The sequence below is a fragment of the Atheta coriaria genome, unplaced genomic scaffold (assembly GCF_025399875.1).
Source record: "Atheta coriaria isolate IRGN ID8LTWV9N9 unplaced genomic scaffold, Caltech_Dcor_3.1 hic_scaffold_7_pilon, whole genome shotgun sequence".
Classification (NCBI taxonomy): Eukaryota; Metazoa; Arthropoda; class Insecta; order Coleoptera; family Staphylinidae; genus Dalotia; species Dalotia coriaria.
Window position 1 is genome coordinate 1,763,574 of NW_027045449.1, and position 11,270 is coordinate 1,774,843.

The 11,270-nt window shown below is 39.1% G+C and overlaps 1 protein-coding gene across 3 annotated transcripts in view; it reads right to left on the reverse strand.

The window, feature by feature from the left end:
• The window catches only part of LOC135795619 (pleckstrin homology domain-containing family G member 5), a 30,855-nt gene extending 20,051 nt beyond the window's left edge, over positions 1-10,804 (reverse strand). For all 3 annotated transcript variants that reach the window (XR_010549096.1, XR_010549095.1, XM_065307361.1), the window contains exons 1-3: positions 9,208-10,804; positions 8,844-9,142; positions 8,032-8,476 (exon numbers count right to left, since the gene is read on the reverse strand). Coding sequence is in view for 1 of the 3 variants with exons in the window: in XM_065307361.1 (XP_065163433.1) it covers positions 8,032-8,476; positions 8,844-9,142; positions 9,208-10,191 (1,728 nt within the window). In the remaining 2 variants the exon portion in view is untranslated. The remainder of the gene's footprint in view (positions 1-8,031; positions 8,477-8,843; positions 9,143-9,207) is intronic.
• Positions 10,805-11,270: the final 466 nt, after the last annotated feature.

Genomic DNA, 11,270 nt, shown 5'->3' on the forward strand with positions numbered 1-11,270 from the left:
TGAAATTTTTAATTAAAATTTTTACCTGCATTTTACCAACTGGCGGCGACACGACCAAGAAAATGCGCATCGTCGCCTGCAGAAAATCCTCTCGATGTTTTTGCGTATTAAAATTACCCGCCGCATTGCCGAATATCGTCGTTTTATTGCTGCTAGATGTCGCTTTGGTCGCTTTACTCTTCTTTTTATCATCGTCGCGTTCGCCCTTCGTCGGCTCGCAACTTTTTTGCTTCCCGACTGGTTTATGCAATTTATTGGTACTGCCACCCCCGCCATCATCATCATGCACTACACTGCTGCTGCCCAGCGGCGGCGGTGGTTGTACGCATTCACGACTCTTCTCCTCGCGACTCCGGCGAAAGAAATCAAAGCGCGCCGCCTGCGTGAGCGAGTTCTTGCGGCTCGCCGTCGTCCCAGCTGCTAGTGGGGGCGGCTGTGCCGGTTGTGTCGGAGTGGTCGGCGTGGTAGCGCCGTCGGCGGCGGTCGCATGCCGCTGGACCCGTCGGCGTATCGAGCCGACCAGCCGCTTCCACTCGTACTGCGACGCGTCGTCGCCGCCGCCACCGGCGTTCTTCAGCTCAGCCGACGAGGCGCTCGACTCCGACGTGAGATCGGCGAACGGCAGCTCCTCCTTGCCCGCCGCCTTCGCCAATGGTTTCACCAGCAGCTTTACGATGTTAAACACGATGGCACTTTGCTTGACGAGGTAATAAGTCACCGGCTTCTTGCCGCCCGGCTTGGGTTGTTTTAGGCGCGCAATTTTTGAGAATCTTGCTCACATCATCTTAGAAACACTTTGGGAATCAAATTGAAAAGTTAATTGTTTTCACAGCCACTTGAAAATAGATGGCGCTGCTAAAAATTTTGGTATTTTTACTTTTTCTACGGTTTTGCGACATGAAAAGTGGTATTTTAATCACGAATTGGCTAAAAACGTGAATAAAATACTTTAGTCACGGGATAAACGTTGTTAAAGTGCTACTTATTGCACTTGATACTTAAAATACTATAAAAATGTTTTTTTTTATATACAAAAAACACAATTTATTAAAAAAGTCATTGATGAAAAGCCAATGAAAAGTGAAATTGTTTTCACAACTATTCGGCAATAGATGGCGCTACTAAAAAATGGTATTTCCACTTTTTCTATGGTTTGGAGACATGAAAAGTAGTAATTTAATCAAGGGTGGCCAAAACCGTGACTAAAATACTTTAGTCACGAGGTAAACGTGGTTAAAGTGCCACTTAGCGCACTAGATACTTAAAATACTATAAAAATGTTTTGTTTTGTACAAAAGAGCACAATTTATTAAAGGCATCATCCATGTAAAGCCAGTGAAAAGTGAAATTGTTTTAACACCTATTCGGCAATAGATGGCGCAACTAAAAAAAAATTGTATTTCCACTTTTCTACGGTTTTGAGACATGAAAAATCGTATTATAATCACGGATGGCCAAAAACGTGATTAAAATACTTTAGTCACGGGTTAAACGTGAATAAAGTGCCATTTAGCGCACTTGATTTATAAAATACTATAAAAATGTTTTGTTTCGTACAAAAAGCACAATTTATTAAAGACGTCATCGATGTAAAGCCGCCGACTGCTTTCACTTGGCGTTTTTTCAGCGTTAAGCCCAAGAAAAAAAAAGCTTCTGGAGTATTCTGCGTATTCGGGCATTTGCTTTACAGCTCGACGCCTACGCCGCAACCTGCCCGCAAGTCGTCGCAGGGGATGAAATATCGCGGGCACTCGGTGACTCGCCGATGTCAATGCGTTTTTATGCGAGCCTCCTCCAAATATTGATATTAGAACCCCAGACGTTCGTTCGTTGAAGTGCCATTCTCCGCTGCTAAAGTACTCTCTACTTCAATATTCTATATTTAAATAAATATTATTTATGATTTAATAATAATAAATATCTGCTGATATTACACTTGAGGGGGTTGTGGCGTGACAAATTAATAAACTTTATATGGATTAAGTTGGACTAATTTGTAAGTTAAACAATTTACACGCAGAGGTTTTCTAAGCTTGAGAAGTGGTTGGGTGGGCCGTAATCGTTTTTTCGGGCCGCGGCGCGAAGGTGAATTCACCTTGGGTAACTTCTGGCGGTGGCGCGGCACAGGTGGCGCATAAATTAGTTTTTCTTTGCCCTTTTTGGCCCCGCCGGCTGGATCAGACATAGAAACAGCCGCCTCCGGAAAACAACGTTATTGAAATAGCAAACGAGAAGGGCCCCTCCGAACGCGTAGCAAGCTCGTTTCCTAACTCATTTCCGCGCAAGCGGGCGAAAAGGGTGAGAAAATCGAATTTCGCAATAAAATGAAACAAACGCCTTGCAGGCCCCGGCGAGGGAAGACAATCGGCTCGTAAACACACAAGTTTTGGGAGAAATTCAGATACGATTGGATTTATTTTTTTGTGTTATGTGAAGAAGAACGGTCTAAGAATCAAAAAAATTGTTTTTGGAGAGTAATTAATGAATAACTCAAAAAGTTGATAAGATAAATTAATTATTTCTTCATAAACTGATTTAGAATTAAATTCTTTATCATTTTGGGTTAGAATATTACTAATTTTATTAATAACAATAAAGATATAAACAAAATAATGCAAAGCTTATTTAAAAAGTATGTTTTCTTGTAGTATTTAGTAAATATCTCAAAAAGTTGATAAGATAAAATTATAATTTTTTCATAAACTAATTCAGAGATAAATTCTTTATCACCATGAGTCAAAACAACACTAGTTTTATTAAAAACAGAGAAAATATAAACAAAATAACACAAAATTCAATTAAAAATTATGTTATTTCTTAAAATCCTGATAACTTGTATTAAAAACTTAAATTTTACCGAAATATATAAATAATCACCTAAAGAATTTAATTCTTAACATATCTATGAAAAAAATATAAAAATATCTCCAAGCGTTTTCAAGTTATTCACGATTTAACCTACAAAAACATTTTTTTCCTAAATTCCAGACCGTCTTTCTAAAACCCTGCCAAAAAACCTCAATATCTTTTTTATCCCTGATGATTTAGAGTTTATTTCATGCACTGATAGTACATTCTATTGATAGATCAGTACATAAGACGCCGCAGAGGTGATAAAACCCCGTGGGGGTGGTTATCGTCTGCGGCGGCGTTGATGGCGACCGATGAGCGAGTGCGCTTTTATCGACCTCGTTACACTCTGCCCCCGATGACCATTCAATCCGATCGGAGATTACAATGTAATAAAATGTAATAAAACGTAATACCATCATACGTCTTACAGTATTAGTATTAGTGCATTGCGCAAAAATCGACCCAGATAATAATTTTCTTTACTTTAACTACGAAAGAGTTACGCAATTGTTGCTGTACCAGCCAATCGCACTCTGCAGAAATACAATCTGCATAAAATGTAAATTTGTTGTTTGGCTTGTAAATCATAATCATGGAATTGAATTGAAATGTATTCCAATTAATTTTTTGTCAGTCGCCAAGATCAGGGCGGGCGCACGCAAGGAGATCTCATTAGTCCGGACGGGTCGGACGGCGCGATTACGCAAATGCAGCGTTTTGGGGCGCATAATTAACTTCGTTATTATTTGTTTCTTGTGCTTGGATGTGCGGAGAGATCTAAAATGTATATAAACGATGTTTCTGGATGAATTCATCTAACGCCATCTAATTGTACTGACGTAAAGCATAAAATTAAGAAAGAAAAACTATTTTTTCTTGAAATTTCAAAGAAAAACAAAAAAATAACAAAATATTGAGATTTTACGTAGATAGGCAACTTTTTAATCTTTTGTTGTGGTGGTTATAACCTCAATTATGATAGGAAAAATTCCGGTAAATATTTCCTGAAGTCTAAATAGGAATTCCGCGTCGCTCAGTTGTATTCACTTGTGTTATGTTTAAATAATTTTGTTGTAACGCAACGTGCACCCCAACAAATTAGCTGAAAAATCGTGCTTAAGTTATAGAAATTTGCATTGCAATTTGTAGGGATGTTGGGATCATAATTACAACAATATTTCAAATGTTACCATCGATGTCATGTCTTTAAAAAAAATATTCTAGCTCATAATTGCTTGAAATAAAAATATTTTTTGTCGTTTCCCAAAGGAAATTAATATAAACTAACCAAATTGTTCAAATTTCGACGTTTTACTGAGTTTGTCGTTAAATCCAATAACGTTAAAATTGATTTTTACAAAAATATAAAGAGTTTCTCATCAAAAATACAAATTTTTAGCAAAAATACGATTTTTTCCCAAAAGAACAAAATTCAAAGGAAAAACCAATACTTAAATATTAAGACATTAATCGACATAAAACATATTCTAAATAAATAATGTGTTGTTTGGTGTTGGAACATAATTTAGTTGTTGTGTTGTGTAATAAACCGATATTGTTTGTTTGCCCGTCTCGTTTGTTTACTCCGGCATTTATTTCCCCATTACACACACTCATATATTGATATTGCATTTCCCTCTCCCACATTTCCCAAATACCAAATAACCTAATAAGTTTAATGTGTACTCCAACTGCAATTATAACTTTGAAAATCAACTCCGAGTCAAAATAACCTTAAACTTTCATTCGCCATTCCGTATTGTTTTGTTGTGCGCGCGTGTTTGCGTTCTCGTTAATTCATTACTTAGTCGGTGGCATAAAAGGATTCGCTGCGTTTAATTAACTTCTTTCTTTCCGTGTTTTCTTTTATTTCGCTCTCTCGTCTCTTTTATTCCGCCTGCAACTTTTCTAGATCGTGGATGTGTTCGTTCGTATTCAGTGCGCTCGCTTTATTAGCTGTGCAGTGAACTTTCCGTCGGCGGGACGACGCAGTCGATCGCAACCTTTCGACCGGATGCAGATGTTGCCTTATCCTTTGCGTTTTGCACCTCGGGGCCGGCGTGAGGGATGAGGGGGTGGCGGTGGCGGCGTCGAGCGGCAGGCATTTGTTTGTAGTTGTAGTTGCCAGGCAATAAAACGGCAATAATTGGCGAGTTTGTGTGTGTGTGTGATGCAGTGGACGGCGGAGAATGCAAATAAAACTTCGTTTTCAGAAGGAGAATTGGAAATGGGAAATATTTACGTGCTTGATTTTCTATTGTCATAGAGAACTATAGGGAATTAACTTCAATTCTTTAGTAAAAACAAAATTTTTCGGATTTTTGTAATATTTAACGGAAATTGTCAGTGTTTTTTTGTAGTAATTAATGAATAACTCGAAAAATTGATAAGATAAATGAATTATTTCTTCATGAATTGATAAAGGGTTAAATTCCCCATCTTTTTGAGCAAAAACATTATTACTTTTGTTAAAAACAAAAAAGATATAAGCAAAAGAAAACCAAGTTTATAAAAAAAATTATGTTATTTTTTAAAATGTTAATAACTTTTAGAAAAACTTGAATTTTGCAAAAATATAAAAACAAAAACATAAAGAATTTAATTCTTAATAATTCTGTGAAAAAAATATAAAAATATCTTTTACCGTTTTTGAGTTATTCATCATTTAACCAACAAAACATGCAAAAAATTCAATTCCTCAGCAAAAAATATCTTTTCCTGTACTATTTGGTAATATTGAACTGAAACTGTCCGTTTTGCGCACTCATTAAAAGTTTTCCTCCATATTTACTACTCGTAAACGACACAAAGTTCCAACATTAGTTGCCGGATTTAATTACGTACCAACATACTGCAACTCCACATTATTTATTTTCATTTTCATTGCCATAACTTGACAAAATTGAAATAGTTGATTGAATTGATTGAGTTGCACTGACATTGTAACTTCTAACCCCTTAACTAACTTCGTGTCTTATCACAACTCTGACGCCTCCAAACTTCGCACCCGAAACTCCAGTTATAACGAGTAATAATCCAGTGATTCGCAACAATCGGACTGTTATGCTATGTTACAAAATTAATTTTCTAGATGCATACTCATACAACTAGATGGCGTTATTCTATGACTTGTGAGGTGTCAGGATGACGTCAGTGTAAATTCAGTGTTTTCCACTGAATGCTCATGCATTCCTCAAGGACATAAGAGGAAATACGTGTTTTGGCACTTTGCACAGTGTCTCATATCCAGGTGAACCTCGATCGCTGGAAATTAAATTCCTATTTGTCTTCGCGTACGAGTTATTGCGCTGAATCATGAATATTCAAGCGTATCAAGTAGGCGATATTGCCACTCGCGCGCCATTTTCAAACGCTGTTAGTGCCATCTAGCGTTAAAAGGAAAAAAATGTTTCAAGTGCGCGCAAACGCGACAAATTCGGCGATTGTGCTAAAAGCTTTGTGTTTTCACGCTCGCAGCGTGAAAGCAAAAGAAAATAGTGAAAGATTTATGCGACATGTGTAAATACATAGAAAAATTCAAAGAAATGTATTAATAACCGGTGTTTTTTTTTATTTATTCGAAACGCATTGTTGCTAAGTAACACGATTGCCGCTCGACCATCAACAGCGCGATGAACAAACATCAATTTGCATAAATGCCCCTCGCCGCCCCGCCGGGGGTGGCTGCGTTACTAATTTCGGTACACATTTTACGTTCAACGCCTGCAATGTTTGTGGGCAAACAATTAACTTTTCAATTTTGTTTTATTGTCTCGAAGTTAAGTGCAACTCTACCAGTGAATATTTCGCTTTCCATTCGTCTCGATAAAGAGGATTAATCGTCCTTTAATCCTATACACTTCTCACACCAAACGCACTAACTTTATAATTAATATTCATTCATTTATTTGAATTGTAATTCGTTGTGTATGAAAATATTTCTGAATTGTTTAAAATTCATTCACTTTATTTTGATTTCACTTTGATTTTTGATTTTTGGCGTAAATCGCGCGCGCGCGTGTTGAGAGAAGGGACGTGAAACGTCGTGGCGGCGGGACGATCACGCATAGACTAACGGCGGCGGTGATGGTGGCGGGCTATGGTTGCTGGCGGCGCGCATTCGCCGTCGAAGCGATGGGGATGCACGCGTCGCGATAGCCAGGAATAGCCCCGGCGTGTGCGGCGGTGGAAAGCGATACGGATCGCTTTTCCATCATAGCCGCCCGCCCCAACTACAAGCCATCAGTGGCACCGAACACGCATTGGAATCGTCTTTGATTTTCATGCTTGTATACACCGAAAATAAAACAAAATTGAGACATTTCTAGGTTAGAAATTTAGAGGTTTTTTGAAAGCTTATAACTCGATTAATTAAAATCATACAAAAACAATCAAAATATCATTTTAAAGAGAATTTATCAAAGAATAAACTCACAAAATATCAAATTTCTAAATTTACTCATTTAAAAGTTATAACAAAAAAACTAAAAAATAATTTTTTTAGGTTATAACTTCGTAATAAAACAGAAACAAAATACAATTAGTATTTTCTGGATTATACTCGTACACTATCAGAAAACTATTAATTCCATTAACGATGCGAAAATTACTTGTTTTTAATTAAAACCTTGCTAATTAAAAACAGCTTAATTCCTCGATGCATATCGTCAAAGAAACTAATGAAACGCCGCAATCGAAAAGCGAATTCAGCACGTGTAAGCACCGTGCCGGCCGACGATATCGCGAGAACCATGCAAATGCTGCACGCTGAACGACTTCGCACATTAATATCGGATTGTGCGCGCCTCCACCAGCGGGGGTGTACTTACTATACACAACTACCCACTGGGCTGTGTCGCGTGACGCAAAATTCAGAAAACTCCTCGTTTGAATATTCGCCTCGGCTATTTTTTGCATCACAGGGATGCATTAAAGCGCATTTATGCATTCTAAGCATAATCAACATGCGCTTTTATGTATTAATTACCTTTCCACAGTGAAAACAAGTTTATTAACTGTTTTCCTACTCATAAAAATTTATTATTCAAAATAAAAAAAACTTTTACTTAGTTTTAATTTTTTATATAAATTGAATAGAATAGGTTAGTTGTGAATTATGATAGGCAACCAAGTATACCCATTAATGTGATGTAAGTAAGTAAATCAAGTTAAACTTACGGTTGTAATTTCCCTCCTGCCATCCGTGAAGGTCCTCACGCCGTCTGGTTGGCTTGCCGATGTATCAAGCTGCTCCACGACTGAATTACCACCGGCGACGTCCTGTGATGATTCAACGAGCAGATCCAGGGATCGGCAGCGCTGCTCGCCGTCGTCAGGCGCTGCGGCGCGCATCGATGCACTCGCGTGTCGCACAATTTGATTCGCGTTGGTGGCGGCGGATGGAAATTGAAATTGTCGCGATGACTGTCCGTTCCGCGAACTTGCCACCCCACATTCAATTTGATTCAATAAATTCGGATTATGTATGCATTGATGTATTAGATTCGGACTGGTTTTTTGCCTGCATGCATTTTGCCTTCGTAATTTAATCGTTGTACGAGTTGCAGAATTATCTCGTTCCTTAACTTCCGGAATGCTTGAAGAACTCAGGGATAATTCATCACTAAAACAGAAATAAAATTCGATCAGTTTTTAATACCTGTACGGATGACCTTGAACGCGATTATTTGTGGTTTGTAATCGGTGTCTCTAGCGAGCGCAGACGACACTTAATCATCGTAAGTATCAAACATGACGTATCGGCCTGCCCCCACAACCCGCCGCCCCTCACGGGCGTCAACCGTCACTGTGCGCGCGCCAAACAAACAACCTGCGTTCTACTAATTGATAAATTGCGATGTTCCCCTCGACATGAAATCAGGAATCTAAAGCCGCACTCGATCAAAATAATATTTTACTTATCCAGGGCCGTATTACCAATTTATAAAAATTAAAAACAAAAGTTTAAAAAATAAAAATAATAAACTTACGTCTCTTGGCGTTCATTTTCTCCCATCGGCCATTCCTCAATATTAAAACACTCATCCTGATAGACATGCGTATACGGTAGACTCCGCCCCCTTAGTTTACGATCCTTCTTACTGCGCTTGTGCACTAAACACGGTAAACTTTTTGCATGATTATCCACATCATCATCCACAGCACCAAGCTTTCCTAATTCACGCTCAACGCTATCCTCCACCAGAGGGCGTCGTGCATTTGATTGATTTCTCCAGTTTGTTATACTCGAAACTGATTTATGACGCACAAAATGCGGCGTGTTACCTTTCTGCAACAAAATAAAACATTTTTTAATTAAAAAATTAATAAAAAATATTTTAAAATATAAATTACATTGACTATCATGCTCTGTGTGCGATATATACACTTATTACTAGATAGCACATCATCAGCGCCATCTAACGGCAAAAGATCATGCCCGTGCCGTGACCATGTTGAGAGATACTTGTCATAGTTCAAACTATCACCGTTTCTATCATAATCAACAAAGGATAAATCATTGTAAGAAACACCGATGTCAGTTTCAACCAGTGATTGTAAACTGGCGGCCCACTCGCGATTTTTCACATCTGTGAGAGTCTCGCGTGATTTCTGCACTTTATCACCGACAGTACTCAACTTACGCACGCTTAGGCTGCGTCTTAGTTTAGTAGCGCCATCTAGTGTTTTCTTTAGGAAAGAATTTTGACGTTTTGGTGTTGAAGGCGTGGCTCCCGGTGACACATCAATAACAGATGTGGATTTTTGTAGTTTTGGTGATGATGACGACCGGGAAAAGATCGATTTGAAAAAGTTGCGTTTATTCTTTTCATCTTCGTCCGATTTCGGTTTTGGTTGAATAACATCCGGTTTGTTGTTGTTTTCATTGCGTTTTTCATATAAATGTATAACAGTTTCTCTAATTTGGTATGCATTTTCATTTTCATCCAAATCTTCTTCTTTGAGGGAGTATAGCGCGTCGGAAGCGCCATCTTGCACATCACCAACGCCATCTATCGATGAAGGAGATGTATCTTCACTTGTAGGTGTATCTAATGATGAAGTATTGGTTGAATTTGAATTAACTTCATCTTCAAACCGCACAAAACTAATTTTTCGTGTTTTCGCGCTGCGCGGCGTACATTCGCAGTTTTTAAGAAAACAATTCACTTCCGCTGGATCTCGCCATTTGTCCGAATCACGCAGCAAGTGCGTCAAATCCGGCAACTGCTCGGCTGAGCCATAGTTACAGCTGAAACTACGCTGGAAATTCCGCGGTGACTTTTTCTCATTCGTCTCCTCGGCGGTGTTCATCTCCTCACGATCGCAGCGCGTCATAATCGATGCATAGTAAATGTTCGACCTACGCAATACTGATAACACACGAATTCATTATTGTGCACGTTATTATGATCTTGAAACTTATTTGGCAGGATGCACACAACTTCTCTCTGTATAGGTGTATGTGTGAATGTGTGCGTGTGTCTCCCCGCTGTTTATATTTAGTTTGTTGTCATATTATTTTCATCCGGTCGCCGATGCCAGCATTTTCGGGCAGCGCAGCAGACACATAAATAAAACGGCGTGCACTTGATCTTCTCAAACAGCACCGACAAACACACTGAAATCCACACGCGCGCACCCCGTCCGCGTCGACATTCCACCACGTTTACGAACACACAACACACACGTTTACACACTTTAATTGCGCTCCTTTAATCTTGACCGACTTGATGACATATCACTTATCACATTCCGCGCGCGCGTGCATGCTTGTATGTTATCAGTGTATCTTGCGTTTGGAATAATGCAGTGTAATACACATCGCGCAAGTGATAAAAGTGTCAATTGCGCGGGGGCCAGCGGCGTGAAACACGCGGTGAATGTGATAAAAGCGTGTTGCGCATGCGTAGTGGTAGGCTGCGCCGGCGGATTGAGTCACCGCGCGCTCAGCGACTACTGAGGTGTACTGAGGATCCTGGCGGTGTGCGCGCGCAAGGAATCGGTGGTCGGCTGGCTAGGTGTGCGGCGCGCGCTGTGCGCACAAAGTGCACTTCATTACCGGATTGTTATTTTCGTCGCAAACTCGCGGCGTGTCTCACGTGGATTGTTGGGTGGACTGTTTTACATATTTTCAGCGTTAGACCATACTGATGTTTGTGTTTGTGTGTGTGTGTGTGTGTATATTGCAAGTACACAATCAGTTTTTATGTTTTGCCAAGTCGCTGCCAATCATCGTAAAAGTTAACATATCTATACATTTTTGTTGTTATTTTTTTGTTTTTGTTCATTATCAGCACGTTTAACTCATTTCTAATCAAAAAATTAAATTTTTGTTTGTTTAAATAAAAATCATGTCTGCAGTTCGCACGCGGTAGAAGTGAAACCTTCAGTACACTGTACTACGAGAGAATCAG